The sequence below is a fragment of a genome, unplaced genomic scaffold, assembly GCF_019419815.1.
Source record: "Pyrus x bretschneideri cultivar Hongxiangsu unplaced genomic scaffold, Pyrus_bretschneideri_v1 Contig73, whole genome shotgun sequence".
NCBI lineage: Eukaryota > Viridiplantae > Streptophyta > Magnoliopsida > Rosales > Rosaceae > Pyrus > Pyrus x bretschneideri.
Genome location: NW_025999813.1, coordinates 1,631,637 through 1,652,966, shown reverse-complemented (window position 1 = coordinate 1,652,966; position 21,330 = coordinate 1,631,637). Strand labels below are relative to the sequence as shown.

At 37.4% G+C, this 21,330-nt stretch overlaps 2 protein-coding genes across 2 annotated transcripts; both read left to right on the top strand.

The window, feature by feature from the left end:
• Window positions 1–584: 584 nt before the first annotated feature.
• On the top strand, window positions 585–2,281 carry LOC103927046 (50S ribosomal protein L28, chloroplastic). The gene is made up of 2 exons (XM_009335945.3): window positions 585–889; window positions 1,965–2,281. Exons 1-2 carry the CDS (start codon window positions 658–660, stop codon window positions 2,195–2,197), a joined length of 465 nt encoding a protein of 154 aa, XP_009334220.3. The 5' UTR covers window positions 585–657; the 3' UTR covers window positions 2,198–2,281.
• Window positions 2,282–3,645: 1,364 nt separating this feature from the next.
• Window positions 3,646–4,866, top strand: LOC103927063 (exopolygalacturonase-like). The gene has a single exon (XM_009335959.2). The coding sequence runs from the start codon at window positions 3,646–3,648 to the stop codon at window positions 4,864–4,866; it is 1,221 nt and encodes a 406-aa protein (XP_009334234.2).
• Window positions 4,867–21,330: the final 16,464 nt, after the last annotated feature.

Genomic DNA, 21,330 nt, shown 5'->3' with positions numbered 1-21,330 from the left:
TTATTGTTTGTAACTTTTGTTCTCATTTTATTGGATCTCACTACAATGCTATATCCTACTCAGTTGTACGGATTTTATGCAAGATATAATGTTTGCAACGATTCAGAAGCTAATAGTTGATTTTCCAAATCACTTAGTAAAACGTCCTATTAAAGAAAAATTACATTTATTAGTTTGGCTTGCTCCCTTTTCTTTACTTAAAAGTAGGGAATAAAAATATATCAAGTGGTGCATTATTTCGGTGATTAAGGATCCTCTTTAACTCACTATGTTTCATGTTCAAACCCTCCAATTTTCTTAAAATAATTTTTTTATTCCAATTCCCTTTAAATTAGTTTAGAGTAAAAATCTATCGAATGTACTCAGAAATAATAATAGCAAGTAAATTTCAAAAATGCCACTCTCTAATTACATTACCCTATAAATTTTGAATTCAATAGCTACAAAAGTTGGGAATAATACACAGGTTTGAGACTTGAGAGAGCCCACTCGAAAAATTCTTCAAGGCCCAGTGGGCACATTAAGCCCATCATTCCCACAGCCCACTCTATAGGTTATGGCCCTCCAAAACCAGAGGCTTCAATCCACTGCAAAATCCGCTTTCAGAAAATACAGATAACGAGCACCCAGAGCTCCTGTTCACTGAGCAGAGCAGCAATGGCAGCAGCATCGGCAACAGCCGCCGTGTTCTTCGGCACCACCCGAACTCCATGCTTCCACAGGGCCGACGCTTCCAAGTTGTTCCTGCAGCCTTTCAAGGCGGAGGCAGTTTCCGACGTCGGGTTCGTTACCAGTCAGCTGAGCGGCGTCAGAATCTCCTACGACATGTCGTCTCAGCTGCCAAGTATCTCCACTCCTTCCCTCCCCGCCCTTCAGCCCATCGTTGCCCGTAATTTCTCTCGCCTTCTATCTCCCATCCCATGTATTCTTTCGCAGTTTAATATGTTGGTATTTTATATAATTACGGTTAATCAGTTTTAATTTTTGTCAATTATGTAATTTAAGTGCATTTATGGTAACTTAATATTCAGTTTCTCATATCTGGATCAGAATGGGAGAATTGTTCTGCATGATCAAAATTTTGATGTGCCACTTCCACGTGGTATTGCTTAAGTGAGAGGTCTTACGTTTCGTTTTTTGCAAAGACGAATTTGAACTAGATTGACTACATTATTACTAGTCCATTATGAGGTTTACTTCACTTCCTCATCCCTTAGCGTAGATAATACCATTTGTTCAAAAAAAATTTTTAGAAATGAAGCTCAGCTAATTGTTTCATTTCGTTGTTTTTCTATATTTGACACAGAGATATTCTAAACTACTGTAATCTGCGGGGAGTTGGATTCGAACTTGGGTGAGGGGGGCGGGCATGCTGCTCGAGCCAACTGGCCTAACACATGTCTGCTCATTTCGTTAGTTTTCTTGGAGTGGGAATATATGGGTACAAATGCATTTGATGTACATGGTAGTAGGGAAACACAGTGATTTTGGTCACCAGATAGTCTGATACTAGAATAATTGACTATACTTTCCATTTTTTAATCCCAAAAAAATGTAAATGGGTTGTCTTTGTAAACACGAAAATTTCGTTGTCGACATTCTTGATTGGCAATTTGGTTATCAGATTGTTTGAAAAGAATAGTATGATCCTTGCTTTGTTTTGGGTGGTTTAGATGGATTTTTGAAGATGTTGTCGGAGCTGGTTTAACTGAGCTTTAGCATAGCATTGTTTTTTGTCTGCCCTTTGGGCTTCTGTTTCCCAGAGTTCAAAGGAATGTCTTCGTTCATTAGCAGTTTTTAGAGATTCGGTGTTTCTTTGGGCTCTTGGGGGTTTAAGATATAGCATCCGCCTTGTAGTTGCATTTGTTCTCAACTCTCGCGGCCAATTGGTCGTTCATTAATTTACTAATTTTCGTTAGAATGTTGAAAATTGATTTACCTTATGATTTGATCGACCATTGCAGGTAGAATTTGTCCTTTCACTGGGAAGAAAGCAAACAGGGCAAACAAGATTTCCTTCTCAGCCCACAAGACCAAGAAGTTGCAGTTTGTGAACCTTCAGTACAAGAGGGTTTGGTGGGAAGCTGGGAAGCGCTTTCTCAAACTCCGCTTGTCAACCAAAGCATTGAAGACCATAGAGAAGAATGGGATTGATGTTGTTGCCAAGAAGGCCGGGATTGATCTTCGCAAGTTATGATCCTTGCTTTTATTGTTTTTCCACACTTTTTCTGTTGTAAGGCATGACTGATCGCTAATCAAACTACTTTTTGTTTCTATACCACTCAAATACTGTGTTCAATCTTGAGCTCTAGTTTTCATTACTACAGCCTACAAGTTCTTGGCTCCTCTCTAATGCAAGTCCAGTCGATTAGGCCATCTCCAACCGAAGGGGCTATGTTTAGCTCCTGATTACAGCCCTGCAAGAAATTATTTTTTAATAAACATTGCCAGACCATATTTATATACCATTTCCAACCGAATGAGATTATTTTTTAGTCCCTTCAATGATTTATTATTTTAAGTTTGTTCTTTAACTTTATTGTTTGAGTAACTCTTCATATTTCTTATCTTTATGTAATCTTAATAATTTTTCGAAATGTTATGTTTGCTTTGCTTCAAAGAAAAAAAAAAAAAAAAGAGAAAAAAAAATTTCCAATAGGAGTGTAAAGAAGGTGGAGAATTGAAATAAAATGAGTTAAGATAGTATAGAAGGGTGAAATGGATATGAGAAATGGTTTAAATATTTATAGGAAAAAATTAGAATTGAAATTTTTTTTTTTTTTTTAATTTCGTCTTAAAAAAATATAATAAAAAATAAATAAATTCAACGACTAGCTGATGTCAGCTAACATTTAGCTTTCTGACAACTGGGCCTAGCTTTTCGGGCTGGCTGGCTAGCTTCAATTGCCCAGCCCGATGGCCATGGGCTGAAATTTGGCCCAATGGATCTTCTTTTTTCTTTGGTTTGGACCTTCATTGGAGATGATTTTTAACTCATTTTGGGTTATAAAAGAGCCTATAACCCTATAGTCTGATCTATCGAAGTATATTTTTACAAGTGCAATATAGTTGTGTTGTTTTGTATCTACCAAATGTTGCAGATCCAATGACAATTATCATTCTATATACTCTGGAGGAAAAAGTGAACCCGTCTCACCGTCTCATCTAATGGTTAAAATAGTTGATGTACGTCGTACGACAGAATTTTCCCTTTTCTTTGGGTGATAAAGGGCATTGTAGTGCGTATTTTGTGAGAATATGGTAGAGGTTTGTTTTACATCAAATATCATAGCCTCGGGTAACGTTTTCTGGAAAGTCCGGCCATTAGTCGGCCGAAACTTGAGAAATATCAACTGACTTTATGGTGACTTTTGAGGAGGAAAGCATATTATTAACAACTTAGCAAGATCTTGTTGGTGATGGATGCTTCTAAGACCAAAAAGCTTACTAATTATAGGATACACAACACAAGTTGAACTACATTGCAACTCCTTAAGGACTTGTATAAAAATAGCAAGTGATTGGTTGATTTGTCGATGGTATTGAGCCTTCGAATCGGACTATAAATTCACCCGAAACGAAACTGGAGTTCCATCATCCCTTGGGGAAAGAAAACAAAAAATAATCAAGAAAGCGAAAATCAAAATGAGTCCGAAAATGAGTGTACTGGGAATGTTTGTGTTCTTATTGCTAGCATCTGCAACTAAAGCTCATGAGTCTGGTGTTTTTGATGTGACAAGTGCCGACTATGGTGCAAAGCCTGGCTCTGATATTACTTTTGCATTGGCCAAGGCTTGGAATGATTCGTGTGCATCACCGTCCGCTAGTAAAGTTGTTGTTCCGAGCGGAACATACAAGTTAAGTGGAGCAAGTTTCAGAGGTCCTTGCAAGGCTCCGATTGAGCTTCAAGTGCAAGGAACATTGCAGGCTCCAGAAAAGGACAGTGACCTCACAATGGAGGGGACTTGGGTTGGTTTCCAGCACGTTGACATGATCACCGTATCAGGTGGCGGAACTTTTGATGGCCAAGGAGCATTTGTTTGGAGTCAAAATAACAGCAGCAAAAGCAAACACTGCTCTGGTTCCGTTAATCTGAGGTTCGACTTCGTCACAAATTCCATAATTCAGGACGTAACTTCACTTAACAGCAAAAACTTCCATGTCCATGTTTACGGGTGCAACAATGTTACATTCCAACATGTTCACATCACAGCACCCGGAGACAGCAAAAATACCGATGGAATCCATATCGGCAAATCAACGGGGATAAACATTACTCATACATTCATTGGAACTGGGGATGACTGTGTGTCTATAGGTGATGGCAACAACCAAATCGCGGTGACCAACGTTTCTTGTGGGCCAGGTCATGGCATTAGCATTGGAAGTCTCGGAAGATACGACAATGAGGAATCCCTGGCTGGAATCATAGTCAAGAACTGCACCCTGACCAACACACAGAACGGTGTGCGCATCAAAACATGGCCGAATTCTCCTGTGGCTACCGCTGCCTCAGATATACACTTTGAGGATATTATCATGGTTAATGTGAGTAACCCTATTGTCATAGACCAACTTTACTGCCCGTATAATAAGTGTGATAATTTGCCTCCGTCGAAAGTTAAGATCAGCGATGTTAGCTTCAAGAACATTCAGGGCTCATCTGCAACTGCACTTTCACTAAAGATTGTGTGCAGCAGTGACTCACCATGTGAGAATATGGAGTTGGCTGACATTGATCTCACCTACAGCGGAGCCAAAGGAACTATTACCTCTCAATGTTCGAACGTCAAGCCAACAATTTCTGGCCTGACCGGGGCTCTTGCATGCGCTACATCCTCCGTGATGCTTCCTCCCTTGATCTAAGATGAGAAAGTGCTAATGTTCTCGACGTAAATTGTTGTGCTCTTTGGATTCCTTTTGTATACAGATGGACAAATCATAAGAATAGCATGTGTAATTATTGATAAGTTCTGCTAGAATCTGGTATTATGGTGCTGGTGTGGTCATGCCAAGTAAAAAGATAATTGATGATGATAATTTTTCGTTCTCTAATTTCTTGATCAAACAAATAGAAAATATTTTCTTTTATTCTTCTATGATCCTGTACTACTACTATCGATCTTTTTTTTCTCCGATCAGATACCTTGTTTGTTATGAAAAAAAAGGAAAATAATAATATATTGTCTGAAATTGCATCCGTTTTTACTACATATACTTTTCTTGGCATGACATCAGTGGGGCATTCCCTTTTCCCAGTTAAATTGACAATTGAATCATTTTTATGATTAGTGCTTTTAAATAAGAAAATATTTTTCCAAAATTTGAGTTAACATTTCCTTTAACTGTATCATTTTCCAAGGTTTTACCTGCTGCTGCCTAAATATTAAGAAAAACCAAGTAAGAACCCTAATACATTTAAACATTAATCAAATAGGGTGCAGATAGGGTCGTAACTTCGGTGGACATTCAAGGCAGAATTCAACTCCTCTCCTGCTTGGCTTCCTATCCTATGTATGAAATAGCCACAACAGTAAGAATTATAAAACAAGCAGACACTGACAGATCATAAGACCATTACGACAACTTTTTCAAGTACTCATTGGTAGCGTAGGGGACTTCCTAGGAAGCAACAATGCACACCACTATACATGTAGCACGCGTAATTGCCTACTTCGGGCGCAATTGAAAATGATCTTCAAAGCAAGTTCCACTATGCTAATGTAGATTTTTCGACATTAAACCGGTAAACAAGATCTTCGGCACCACCCGAACTCCATGCTTCCGCAGGGCCGACGCTTCCTACAGTCTTTCAAGGCGGAGGCAGTTTCCCACGTCGGTTTCGTTACCAGTCAGCTGGGCGGTGTCAGAATCTCCTACGACATGTCGCCTCAGCTGCCTAGTATCTCCACTCCCCCTCTCCCTGCCCTTCAGCCCATCGTTGCCCGTAATTTCTCTTGCCTTCTATCTCCCATGTTTTCTCTCGCAATTTAATATGTTTGTATTTTATATAATTACGGTTAATCAATTTTAATTTTTGTTATATTTGCGATTAATCAGTTTTAATTTTTGTTAAATATGTAATTTAAGTGCATTTCTGGAAACTTAATATTCAGTTTCTCCCATTTGGACAACGAATGTGAATTGTTCTGCATGTTCAAAATTTTGATGTGCTGATAGAAATGAAGCTCAGCTAACTGTTTCATATCATTGTTTTTCTTTATTTGACATGGCGATATTCTAAACTGTTGTAATCTTACAGGGAGTTGGATTCAAACTTGCGTGTTGGGGGGGGGGGGCCCGCGGGTGCGCTGCTCGAGCCAACTGGTCTAACACGCGTCTACTGGTTTGTTTTGGGTGGTTTAGATGGAAGGGAATAGAAAGGATTTTGAAGATTTTGTGGGAGCTATTTTTTTTTAATTACAATAATGTCACATCCGCTCCAGCATTGCTATCATATAAAAAGACATTATTGTGAAAATATATTAAAGAAAATGATGTGATATCGAAGAATAATGTAGAAACTTGAAATAAGGCTAAAACCTTACGCCAAATTTCCAAAGAAAATGAGCACTCGAAAAATAAATGTTGAGTTGACTCAGTAGCCTTACAAAACAAAGAGCACATCGACACAAAAGAGAATCCCCGATGAAGCAATAAATCATCAGTTAAAAGCTCACCGTGAAGAAAACGCCATAATAAAATTTGAATTACGTGGTTGAAAACATCTACGCCAAACTCATCTATTCTACGGAACAATTGCTTGCTTAATATGCTTAAAGTCATAAGCCAAAGATAAAGATAGTACACCATCGGAAGCAGTCAACCAAATTAGTTTATCATCCAATCTCAACAAGGGAAGCTTAATTGCCAAAGTTTCAGACCATATAGCAGAAAGGGTGGCACTAGTTATATCAATAGGGCGAAACCAATTCTCATTATGAATGAAGTCTGAAATAGGTGTAAACAGAAGTTTACCAAGAGATTGTAGAATATCCAACCTTTTAACAATTGAATCACCAATCCAATTTGCATGCCAAAAGTTAATAGAAGCACCATTGCCCACCAACCATTTGGAATTCTGACTAATATCTACAAGTAAAGGTTGCAAACCAGGCCAAATAGAAGACCATTTATAATGAAAGCACACCTAACCGTTACTAGTAAAAAATCGTGCATGAAAGAAACTAGTAGCCGTTGTAGTAGTAAAAAAATCCCAAAATTTCTTCAAAAGAAAGGCCCGATTAAGAGCTTGAAAATTCCTCACTCCAAGACCCCCTTTCTTTAGAGGGGCACAACATTTCTTCCAAGAAACAGGGAATAGGCCCGAGAATTTATACTCCCTATCCAAATAAAATTGTGAGCCTAGTTGTGAACTTGTAATAAAACAGTCTTAGGCCAAGCATAAATAGAAAAAATTGTGAGATAACATGCTAACAACTACAGAATTGATAAGAGTCACCCTCCCAGCCATAGAAAGAGAATGAACATGCCAATCAGATATAAAATTACAAATCTTGTCTGCCAAAACTTGGAAATAAACTTTTTTCGATCGTCCAACAAAAATTGGAACCCAAGATAAATAAAGGGAAGCCTTCTAATGAGTCCATATTATACCATATATTTTACCCTTATCTTAGTATCAATATATTAGTTATTTTAGTAGAATTTTGATACTTTGTTATATATTTTCAACATAGGTTATTCGACTTCGTTTGGAGCAAAAAATGATCAAACGGATGAATTTTGGAGTGATTCCAATTGGAGGATGTTTGTGCCCCTTTAAAGATGATTGTGTCAAAGTTTCAAATTTTTCTACCAAGTCGTTTGACCATGGCGATGAAATAAAGGCCTAGTGCGCAACTTTTCCAGATTAACATTTCTGGACTTTTTAGGTATTTTGAAGGCAGGGCTGGGATCGGTTGCCAAACCATGCTAAATTCCTTGTGCCATCAACCAGCCACTTATACATAATTACCGAAAATCAATTACCGCTAGCCAACAGTCTTCTTGCGGTTGCCAAAAATCGGTTCAGCCAAAATTATTGGTTGGTTCGGTTGGTAAATGGCACAACAGGTGGTTTGCAAATAAGGAAAGTGTGGATAATAACCATAGGTTTGCAAGAGTATGATCAACATTTGGGTGCTGTGAATACGATTACATTTGTGGACAATAACCGTTTACTTTCAGCGATGACAAGTCGCTTCGCATATGGAAGTTTGGGATCCTTGTGATTATTAAGTATATTAGTGAGCCTCACATGCATTCCATGCCATCAATTTCGCTGCACCCTTGCGGCATAGAGTATGGACAATCAGATTCTGATTTATAGCAGTAGGGAGAAGTCAAGCATGTAAAAAGTACCTAAAATATCTAAATAGACAAAAAAAAAGTGTATATATATATATATATATATATATATATATATATTGGTAGGTATGGCATATCGCTGGCATACAAAATTAATTACCAAAGCCATGCTATTAATTGTCGGTTCGGTAAAATGCCAACCAATTATGAAAAAATGCCAAAATTATACCATACCATTATGAGCTGACCGGTATGGTAAATCGGTTATAGCAAAATTTTCCACCCCTATTTGAAGGTCAAGATGACATATTTTGAGGAAGATTCCTTCTGAAGATTTGTAGATGACGTCTCAAGCTTTAAAAAGAGACTTTTTGAGACCAAATCGGAGTTGATTTGGTCGGTCAAAAGTTTTATTTTCTGAGAAGTTCGAATTTAGTTTAAATAGGAAACCTTTTATTTTCTGTTTTATTATTTTATTATGTTTCCTAGTTTTATTCTAAAACTTTTTAGGGTTTTAGTTTGTAGCAGTATAAATAAGACTTTTTAGTCATTAAGGTTTTGGGGGAGAACACACGCATTATTTTGGAGAACTTCGAACTTTTTACCTACAAGGTGTTTTCATTCTTTTTTCTAGTTAATATATTTTCTTTAGTTTTTATTATGATCATTCGTAACTAGTTATTTTGCCAGGGCAAAGCCATGAACCTTAGCATGAATATGTGATTTTATTAATTTACTTATGAATTGGTGCATGAATGCTTTGAATTATTAATCATCGCGGTTAAACTATCTAATTGTCTTAATGATTCGCGACCATCACCCTGAAATTGAGGAGGGCTTCTTGTGATTAGTAATTGTAAGTTCGCTTAAGGCGAACATCACGCTCTTAAGGGTTGCATGGTTTTTCAAAAGGTTTTCACAAGCTTAATGAGTCTTGCATGTTTATATTTCATCTGAACATCACAGACAAGATGCGTGTTAGAAATACGTTTTCACTTGAACATCACAAGGAAAATGTGTATTAGGAAAGCCTAACCTTCAAAGCTTGTATGTAGAAATTCATAAGTATAAATACAAATTATGTATTCAATCCTTGTGGAAAACGACCTTGCTTGAGTTGTTATACTACGACAACCTTGTTCTCTTGCAAGTATTTTTAAATGTTTTTATCTCTACTTTTGTAGGTGGTAAAATCCCTATCACCTTCCAATGGGAATTCTCAACCAAGAGTAAATTAGAGACCGACAAGGAACATCTGACTTACCCAGATAAACATGAGACTTTGCTTTATTCACCAATTGTCCAGAATTCAAGCGATACTCATCAAAGAAAGTTGTTAGTTGTACCAAACTAGCCTTGTTCCCTTCACAGAAAACCATGATGTCAACCGTGGGAAGAAATAGCTTTGACTTTTTCAGTTTCAAATAAATGTACTAGACCTCGGTTAAGAACCTCCTCTGGAAGACAAAAAAGAAGAGGAGATAATGGATCACCCTGACGGCCACCATGAATACATTCAAAGAAGCCAGCCGGAATTCCATTAAACATAATAGAAAGTCATGCACGTGTCAGAATAGAGCTTACCCATTGAACAAAAGTTAAGTGGAACCCAAAAGTCGTAAGAACCCGACAAAGAAAATCCCAATTGTGAGTGTCAAAAGCTTTAGCCACATCAAATTTTATAGCAACATTCCTGTCAATGCATTTAGTATCAAGCAAATTTACAAATTCAGAAGCCAAAAATATGCAATCAGAGATATGTCGACCTTTAAGAAAAGCATATTGGTGGGGAAAATGGTGGGGAAAATTTATTCGTGAAGCACATAGCCGGCTTGCGGGGTTTTTTGTGTGTGTGTGTGTGTGTGTGTGTGTGTGGGGGGGGGGGGGGGGGGGGGTGTGTGGTTCTATTGTACAGGACCTCAAAAATATTTTTTATTGAATATAATAATATTATATGCAAATAATATATAAAAATACTAATTAAATCAATATATATATATGTATGTATGTATGTATGTATCTGATGGGCCCAAAAACCATATGACTACCTGCTTAAAATCTGTACGGAATTATATAAAATTATAATTAACAAAGCTACGTTGGCAAAGCTAATCAATTAAAAGGGGAGAACCCCACCGACCGAGGCAAACAATTCAGAGACTCAGAGTCCACTTTTCTTCTCTCACGCCAAAGTCTCATCGCTGTTTCCCACTTTTCTTCTTTCACACTAGAATCCCAGACGCTATCGCCAGTGTCCCAGTCTACTTTACTTTCTCCCTTCTTCCCATTGTTCTTTTTCCCACAAATTATTAAACCCTAATTTATAAGTTCATGAAATTGAAGAGGAACTTCTGAATCATGAAGACAATTCAACTTATCAGAGTGATGTAAACTTCGAATTAAAGTAAGTTATTTACTAATTTAAGTATATTGACTTGGAATTTGAAGATTTGGGTATTTCTCATCTATAATGATTTTTCTTCTTTTGTACTTTTCAGGGCAAAATCAAGAGGAGTAATCATAAAAAATCACTAGGTGCACACGTATTGCACAGAGCCGGCTTTTGGGGAGTGTGACTGGTTGCACAGGGCCCCAAAATTTTGGGGCCCACCAAAAATATTTTTTATTGAATATAATAATATATAAAAATACTAATCAAATAATATATATATATATATATATATATATATATATATAAATTTGATGGGCCCAAAAGCCACATGACAACCTACCTAAAATCTATACATAATTATATAAAATTATAATTAACAAGGCTATGTTGGCAAAACTAATCAATTAAAAGGGAAGGACCGCACTGACCGAGGCAAACAATTCAGAGACTCATAGTCCGCTTTTCTTCTCTCACGCCAAAGTCCCATTGCTGCTTCCCATTTTTCTTCTTTCACACTAGAGTCCCAACCGTCGTCGCCAGTGTCCCAGTCTACTTTTCTCCTCTATTCGTCCCATTGTTCTTTTCCCCACAAATTATTGAACCCTAATTTATAAGTTCATGAAATTGAAGAGAAACTTCTAAATCATGAAGACAATTCAACTGATCATAGTGATATAAACTTCGATTAAAGTAAGTTATTTACTATTTTAAGTATATTGACTTGGAATTTGAAGATTTGGGTATTTCTCATCTATAATGATTTTTTTTTTCTTTTGTACTTTTTCAGGACAAAATGAAGAGGAGAGCAGTCACAAAATCACTAGATGCACACGTATTGTGGACTATTAGGTTTCATTATTCATATTTACTATAATTTTATTGTGACCTTGTTTGAGATATAAAAGATGACACCTACTAGAAAATATTCATTTGGCTACTTGAAGTGTCAAAGAAAAAGAAAAGTTAAACAATTGACTCAGTCTCAAAAATGAACTATTAATAGGTTCTTTTTGAAAGAAAAAGAACCAAAAAGTTCAGTGGATGATTTAATTACGGAACAACAAGATGACAATGAGAAATTAGCTGATGATTTGGGCAATGATGAAATTGATGACTACCTTGATGAGAATGATAATCATGAGGATGCTCATATTGTCATTGATCAACTGAGTGAGTCCATTCCCTCAAACATTTATGATCCTCAAATTTGGGATAATCTTGGTCTCGAATGGATTGATTTTGGCAGAAAAAGGTCCTGCAAGAGATCTATCAATTGAGAAAAGTCCTAAAGATCAATTTAATAAGCATTTTAATGCAGCCTTTTACACCCGATACTTATCCAAGGGAGAGAAACATGATAGAGATTGGCTAGTCTATTCAAAGGATGTTGATAAAGTGTTCTATTTTTGTTGCAAATTGTTCAAAAAAGGCCTCTCAAAGGTCAATTAGCAAATGAGGGCTACAAAGATTGGACACATCTCAATGTGAGGCTTAAAGAGCATGAAATAGTTTTCATCACATCTCAAACATGACCACTTGGATTGATTTGCGCCTTAGATTGCAGAAAAACGAAACACTTGACAAAGTTGTGTATGACCAGATCAAGAAAAAAAAGAGCATCGGACGGAGTTACTACGAAGGTTGATTTCCATTGTGAAATATCTCGCTAAATACACACTAGCTTTTCGTGGAAATAACGATACATTTTATCAAGAAAGTAATGGAAATTTTGTGGCCTAGTTCAAATGATGGCTGAATATGATCCATTGATAAAGAATCATCTTCAACGCTTCCAAAATAATGAGATTCGTTATCATTATCTTAGTCATACCATCCAGAATGAGTTGATATTGTTGATATCTTGTGAAATCAAAGCTGCAATCATTCAAAAAGTCAAAGAAACTAAATATTTTACCATGATACTTGATTGTACTCCTGATTTTAGCCACTAAGAATAGATGACCTTGATCATAGGATGTGTGGATGTGAACAGTAATCTAGTAAAAATAGAAGAATATTTTTTGCAATATTTGATTGTGAATAACACATTAGGACAAGGATGCTTGAAGATTTACATAATGTATTAAAAGTTTTCGATCTTGATATTGATGATGTGAGAGCACAAGGTTATGATAATGGATCAAATATGAGAGTGAGACACCAAGGTGTACAAAAGAGGCTTTTGGATATAAATCCTAGGACAATGTACACTCCATCTGGTTGCCATAGTCTTAATTTAACACTTTGTGATATGGCAAACTCTTGTGGCAAAACGAAAGACTTATTTGGAATAGTACAACATATATACAGCTTGTTCGCAAATTCTACAAAACGACGGCTAATTCTGAAAGAAAATATAAAAGGACTGACCCTTAAATCATTGTCGACCACATGATGGGAAAGCCATGTTATGAGTGTTAAAGTAATTCAATCTCAACCTCTACAAATAAAAAAAACTTTACTCCAATTAGCAGAAAGTGGCAATGACTTAGTAACAAGTACTGCAGGTAAATCTTTGGCAACATACGACATTGGAAATTTTGAGTTTTTATCAGGCATGACTATTTGGTATGAAATATTGGCTACTATTAATGAGGTTAGCAAAGATTTGCAATCTAAAGACATGCTTATTGATGTTGCTATAGAATAAGTACATGGATTGATCGCAAACTGGGTTTGTGAAGGCTATAATTAATGCTAAAAAACTTGCTATTGAAATGGAAATTGATCCCGTGTTCCCAGAAAAGCATCAAGTTCATAGAAGAAAGACATTTTGATGAGAATGAAGGTGAATCATCCCAACCAACTGAACAATCAGCGAAAGAATCCTTTAGGGTTCATTACTTCTTGTATATAATAGATCAAGCTATTGGTTCATTGAAGAGAAGGTTTGAAGAATATCAAGCGTATGATGATATATTTGGATTTTTGTTCACTTCAAAACGGTTGAATTCGATGGACAATGATAAATTGAAAGATTATTGTGATCGGCTTCAAATCTTTCTCAAAAAAGATGAGCTCTTTGATGTTGATGATGATGTATTATTAGTAGAGTTAAAGCTTTTACGAGAGCGTTTGCCAAAAGAAATAAAGACATCCATTGACATATTGAATTACTTGAAGAGGATGTGTTGTTTCCCGATTACAAGCATTGCATAAAAAATTTTGTTGACTGTACCTATTACCGTCGCATCTGCAGAAATGAGTTTCTTAAAGTTAAAGTTATTAAAATCATACTTGCGGTCAACCATATTGCAGGACAGGTTAAATGGACTTGCTTTGATATCAATTGAAAGTGATTTTTAAGACAAAATAGATTATGAAGGTTTAATTGATGATTTTGCAGCAAAAAATGCACGATGAGCCATCTTTAAGTGAAACTTCAGTGCTAAACTTTTTTAAGTTTTGTTTATTTGGTTTCTGTAGATTGAACTTATTGTTAGTTATTACTACTATGGTTACCTTGTAGCTTTCTTTACATTTAATAATATTTAGAAATAGATGGTTAGTGAGTTTCAAAGTTTATTTCGATATTGCTTTTTAGCATCAATACATTGTTCAATTTTTTTTTTTAAGATGTCTTTTAAGAAGGGCTCCTTTTATGACAAGGCCCCTGAAATCTCAGAGACAGCCCTGGTAAAGCAATAGGGGCTAGGCGATCAAAAAGAATTCTGGTAATAATTTAAAAAATAAAATTAACCATAGCAATAGGTCGAAACTGAGTGACAAAATTTGCTTCTTGAACCTTAGGAATGAGAGCCACAAAACTAGAATTTAGGTTTGGCAAAATTAAACCCGATTTAAATGAGATAACAGCACGAACAACATATGTACAAATAAAATCCCAACAAGCTTGGAAAAATTGACCAGTAACCATCAGGGCCTAGAGCACTATCTCCTTTCATAGAAAATACAACATCTTTGATGGTCTGAAAAGATGGAATAGCAAGCAAAAAAGAAATTTCTGATTCTGACACTAGTGAAGGAATTAATCTTTCAATAAGCCCATATCACACATGACACCATCATCCGTTGAAGCCATAGTAAAGTGATCAACTATATGACTACGCAAGATACTGGGATCATCAACCAGATCATTATCTATACGAAGAGAAGATATATGAGAACGAGACCATCTAATTTTGGCCGAAGTATGAAAATAATTGTGTTCTTGTCTCCCTGTGTAGCCCATTTTATCTTAGCTTTTGTCGCCAAAATTTTTTCTTACACCAATAAAGCCTGTGATAAGGTTTCGTTAGCACAAAGTTCTTCAGCATAACGTGCTTCAGAGAGACCTTCAAGCAAAATAGTTTGTTGAGCTTTTCCTAGGGCTTCCCGTGCTCTATAAACTGTAGCATGAACATTACCAAAAATATTTTTATTCCACTCCTTCAAAACAGGCTTCAAAAGCTTAAGCTTTCTTTGGAGAATAAACATTGAACAACCATAAACATGAAATGAATTCCAAGCATCTTTAGCCATTCAAAGAAAGGAAGAAAGATCCAACCAAACATGTTGAAACCGAAAAGAAGTAGGGCCATGTGCTGTAAATTTAGAAAAGGAAATCAAAAGCGGATTATGATCGAAAAAATGGCAAACAAGGGTAGAGTAGCTTGTAATAGGCCACGAGTCCAACCAAGGAAGAGAACAAAAACATCTATCCAATAACATCTCAATATGTGAAGCAATTCCACGTCCCTTTGTTCAAGTAAAAGAAGACTCTTTAAGATCAATTTGCACCAAATTCCAGACATCAACCATACTCTTAAAATCAGTTGAAGAGAATTGTCTAGGCAAATTACCACCACTTTTCTCATAAGCCCCAAGAACCGCATTGAAATCACCAACTACTAACAGTGGACTTGAAAACCCTGTATATGCCTAAATAATAGAAGATCATAATAGCCGACATTCTGTAATAGTCGTCGCAGCATAAATAAAAACAATACCCTGCATCATATTGCCAACCACAAACTGCACAAACAGATATTGACTAGAAGAAGAGCACACAGTCTAAGATAAAATATTAATAGAGTGAAACACCCAAATATTGGGAAAAGACTGACCTCAGACATTGAAACCAAGCAAAACCATACCAAATGAATCCCAATAAGAAGCTGGAATCCTTGCCATTGATGTCGTAGGCTTAGCTAAACACAAAAAATTTGGAGAATGTTTTCTTACCATACTACAGAGCGCACGCCAAGTGGGATTATTTGCCAATCCCCTAATATTCCAATAAATAATCTTTATAAATTTAGACGAGGAGGAGGTCCCTGAGGCCGGGTTGGTTAAGGATCCCTCAACTCATGTTGCTGAATTTCCTCCCTTTGCTTTTTCTTTACTCATATGTCCATCACCCAAAGGTGAAACTGTATAAAATAGCATAACATCCGCACCGACACCAGCCGTGGCTAATGAAGTTGTCCAACATTGCTTTCGGAAGTGAAGCTGGGGGTATATCACGTATCATATCTCATTCCTCCTCATCAACTGTGTCCTATGGCTATAGAAATCTATACTCGTGGTGTGTGGATGTGCCATATAATAACCCACTAGATAAGTACCAAAAACATATCTCAAAACTCATATCAAATTCAAAGCTCAATAGCTCAAGGACTCATCTCATAAATCCAAGATATATCACATTCATAAAATTATAAAATAAATCATACTTGAAAGCCATAGAATTTTATATACGAGAATCAATAATTCATAACCGTTCGTAAAAGCATAAAAGCGTAATTTCGATAAATCATAAATATTCCGTAAAACCAATTTAAAGAAATTACCAATTCTCCTTAAAACATATTATAAAACATGCTCAATTCATGAAATATGAAATGCATGCTAGGCTAATATTTTATAAAAACATATAAGTTAAGAAGAGGTCCACTCACAAATTTTCCATTGCCCGGAAGCCGCTCGAACTAGCGAGGATGGTGCCACTTCCCATCATCGAACCTTACCACATATAAAGGCCATTTAGTAAAAATCTAATCAAACGACTGAATTTAAGAAAATAGACAGCGAATTCGGATTTAGCACGTTGAGAAACCTAGGGAGGGAGCTCGGGTTTCTCCACGTGCCGCCACAAGGCGATGGCCCAAGTGGTCACACACCACCATATACGCTGAGATGGGTCGTTGAAAAGTTCACCGAAAAAGTTGTCGGCATTGCCGTCCACGGCGACGGAGCACAATACTTCCAGCAAAAGCGCGTGTGCTCTATGCACCGGCCATGACACGAGCCCACACACTGATCGTGGAACTTGGGTTCAGACTCGAGTCGGGTAGGATCTAGTCAAATTTGGGCTAGAATAAATGGGTTGGGCCAAGGGTTTTTGGATTGGGCCCAACAACTGGGTTGGGCCTAAAGGATTGGGTTTGGACTAGGTTTAGCAAGTTTGGGCCAAGGTTATAATTGGGCTTGGGTAAATGGGTTTGTGGATTGGGCCAGATACAAATTAGATTTGAGCTTGGTTTAAAGCTGAATTAGCTTGCAAGTCATTGGACCCATCGAAGAAGGAAGCCAGACTTTTGGCCGAGAAATTTCCCGACTCCAATTTAGGGTTGAATGTCCACCATTTTTCATATTCTACCTATCAAAATGAAGATAGTGAGATAAGGAATGAGATTATACCTACGTGGTCTCACGCCATGGTTGGACTTGACAGTAAAACCTTTCAAAAGTCAACGGACCCTTGCCAGAAAACTGGAAAACAAAGGACATATACTAACAGGGTTAAAACCCTCGATCTTCAACCCCAAATCCATCCATATAACTAGAGAATATCACCAAAAGCTAAGGTAATTCCCATTCAGTCAAGCTCACCTTAGTTTCCGAGTTATAAGTCAACTCGTCGGAGCAAGTGGCGATTTCGCCACGCAAACGTTGCTACAGAGTTGACCGTGAAGAGAAAAAGGAAGATTGGAGTTGGTGTTGGTTTATGAAGAAGAAAGAATCTCGATGCGATCGTCGGGGCTGCGAGGCTTGGAGTAGGTGGCTCAGGGGAGGAAGTGCAGATGTGAAGGGTGAGAGGGAAAGAGAGCTAAGGGAGAGAGTGGTAAATGAGAGATGAGGAATGAGAACTGAGGTGTGAGAGAGAGAAGCTTATGGGAGAGAAAGGAGAGGGAGAGAGTGCTTATGGAGACATAGAGAAAGTGAGGGAAAAAAAAAAGGGAGAGTTTTAGAGAGAGAGAGAGAAAGAATTCTAGAGAGGGAGGGATCATGGGAGAAACTCCAAAAAATGGAGGAAGAAACTGCTACGTGTCAGCTCGGGGTTGGTCCAAGGTGAAAATATCTTTCATGATAAAATTACCAAAATACCCTTTTTGCTCCAAGTCCCATAAAATCTTCGTTTTAGCTCCAAATTCACTTCCACTTGCATCCACACATTCGTAACGACGAGTAATACGAGTCTACGTCAAGGGTATGAATTTTACATGACATGACAAGACGGTCAACAAAAGTCAACGCATTTGCCTCGAAGGGCATTTTCGTAATTTCACATTTAAAAATTATAAAAACCGTAATAATTGGGGACGGGTCGTTACATCTTGTCTTTTTTTCTCTAGCTCTAGCTAGTTTATAGATATCCAACTCTCCTTCTTTGGTATCTATTCGCTTATACATATTGCTAAAAGCCTCTATCTTCACTTCTCTTAAGGCTTTATTCGCCTCCTTCTTCGCTAATTTATACCTTTCACAAATTTCGCTGGTACTATACTTGTATGAGGCTTTACAACATTCATTCTTAGCCTTAACTTTTGTCTGTACCTCCTCTTTCCACCAACAAGATTCCTTTTGATGTGGAGCAAAACCCTTGGAATCTCTTAATACCCCTTTTGCCATTTTTCAAATACAACTAGCCATGGAATCTCACATTTGGCTAGTGTCCCCCCTCTGTATCCCGAACGCATTGGGTGAGAACTTTCTCTTTGAAAATGACTTTTTTTCTCCTTTTAGATTCCACCATCTAGTCATTGGACACTTCAAGGTCTTTTTCTTTCTTCTATCTCTTTTAATATGTACATCCATCACCAACAAGCAATGTTGGTTAGCCAAGCTTTTTCTCGATATAACTTAGCAATCCTTACAAGTGTTACGATCACCCTTTATCATTAAAAGGAAATCTATTTGTGTTTTTTATGACCCGTTTTTGTAGGTGATCACATGCTCTTCTCTCTTCTTAAAGAAAGTGTTGGCTAAAAAGAGATCGTATACCATTGCAAAATCCAAGATGACTTCTCCATCATCATTTCTCTCCCCAAAACCATGGCATCATGAAAACCTCTGTAGTTGCTTGTCTCATTACCCACATGTCCATTTAAATCTCCTCCTATGAGTAACTTCTCCATCTAAGAGATTCCTTGAACCAATTCTCCAAGATCTTCCCAAAATTTCTGCTTCAAACTCATATCCAATCCAATTTGAGGTGCAGACGCACTAATCACATTGATGAGTTCTTATCCTATCACAATCTTGATTACTATAGTTCTATCCCCGACCCTTTTAACATCTACAACATCTTGTGTTAGGGTCTTGTCCACAATGATGCCAACACCATTCTCATTCTGTTTGTGCCTGAATACCAAAGCTTAAAACCTGAGTTTTCCAAATCCTTTGCCTTGACACCAACCCACTTAGTTTCTTGGAGGCACATAATACTTATCCTTCTCCTGACCATAACTTCCACTACTTCCATAGATTTTTTTGTTAAGGTTGCTATATTCCACGTTTCTAAACGCATTCTACTCTCTTGATCCCTACTCTCTTGTCATAACTTCTTTGCCCTCCCCTGTCTAGTAAGATCAAAGTACTTCTTTTGTGTGTCCTAGGTAAAGTTGATGTTGAGCAGATGCTTCCAAACAATTTTGAGTGGAGTCTGTCAAAGAAGTTTCTACAGCCCCTTTGCTCGTTTAACACTGCATCCGGATGATGATGGAGATACAATGAACCTTACTCACTATCACTATGCTCAGGCCACACAACGCCACTTACAGGTGAGGACATAGCTTTAACACAATTTCGTTTCGGATTCATTATCATAAGGATTCGACGTAAGAATGGAGTGTCGGCTGTCGACTACCTAACGCCCTCCCCCTCATCATTTATCCAAGCTTGGGACCGGCAGTGTAAGATAAACTTACCCAACCATAGTTTAACATTTTTATGCAACAGTCATAAATTTTTATATTTAAGCTGATAGATGAATGAAGTTGTCAAGATGAGGCACTTTTAGTCTGATGATCTCAAAAGTAAGATGAGTGACATGTTAGGGCAGCCCTATGGCAATATAAATTGGTGATTAACTAAAAAACTTGAAGAACATGAATTTTTTTTCCCCTAAGAAAAGAACGAACGAATTGGCCAATTTCGATCTCTTATTTTCCTGTTGATCTTGCTTAACTCTGTTACGGTATTGTATTTCATGGTATCGTCCTCGTTTTCTGGAAAGTCCGGCCATTCGTCGGCTGAACTTGAGAGATATCAACTGACAATACGGTGTGTTTGAGTAGGAAAGCATATTATCGACAACTTAACAAGTTATTGTTGTGATGGATGCTCCAAAAAGTAAACAGCTTTCTAATTATAGGACACACAAGTTGAACTACAATGCAACTCCTTAAGGACTTGTATAAAAATAGCAAGTGATTGGTTGATATGTTGATGCTGTTGAGCCTTCGAATCCAATTATAAATTGGCCCGAAACGAAACTAGAGTTTCATCATCTTTTAGGGAAAGAAAACGAGAAATAATCAAGAAAGCGAAAGTCAAAATGAATCCGAAAATGAGTGTACTGGGAATGTTTATGTTCTTATTACTAGATTCTACATTTAAAGCTCATGAGTCTAGTGTTTTTGACGTGACAGGTGCAGAATATGGTGCAAAGCCTGGCTCTGATATTAGGCTTGGAATGACTCGTATGCATCACTGTCTGCTAGTAAAGTTGTTGTTTCGAGCGGGACATACAAGTTAAGAGGAGCAAGTTTCCGAGGTCCTTGCAAGGCTCCGATTGAGGTTCAAGTGCAAGGAAAGGAACATTGCAGGCTCCAGAAAAGGACAGTAACCTCACAATGGTGGGGACTTGGGTCGGTTTCAAGCACGTTGACATGATCACCGTATCAGGTGGCGGATCTTTTGATGGCCAAGGAGCATTTGCTTGGAGTCAAAATAACGGCAGAAAAAGCAACCGTCTGACAGTGTTAAAATTGGGCCGTAAATCCGTCTGTGATTGATTGTTGACATTATTCAAAGCTGAAGATCTCAAATTAGGAAAACAGAAGAGGATCTCGGCAAAGACGTCAGCTTAAGATCTGAAATCTTGGCATCTATTTGTTGAGCGAAAGAAGATGCTTCGAGCACATCCCTTGGCTTAAGGAGTTTCACATCATGGCGTAATTCTGCCTTAAGACCCCCAATGAAGCACGATTTGAGAAGAGCAGGGCTGATGTCCCTTGTGCGATTCAACAATCGGTGAAACTCGAGAATGTACATCAGCGACTATTTATAGTAACTTGCTAGCTTACTCCTTAAGCTACCCTCCCACCACTTCTAACAACCTTAACAACTCATCCTTATCTACTAATTCCTTTATCACAACCTTACATCTGTCACAATTAGAT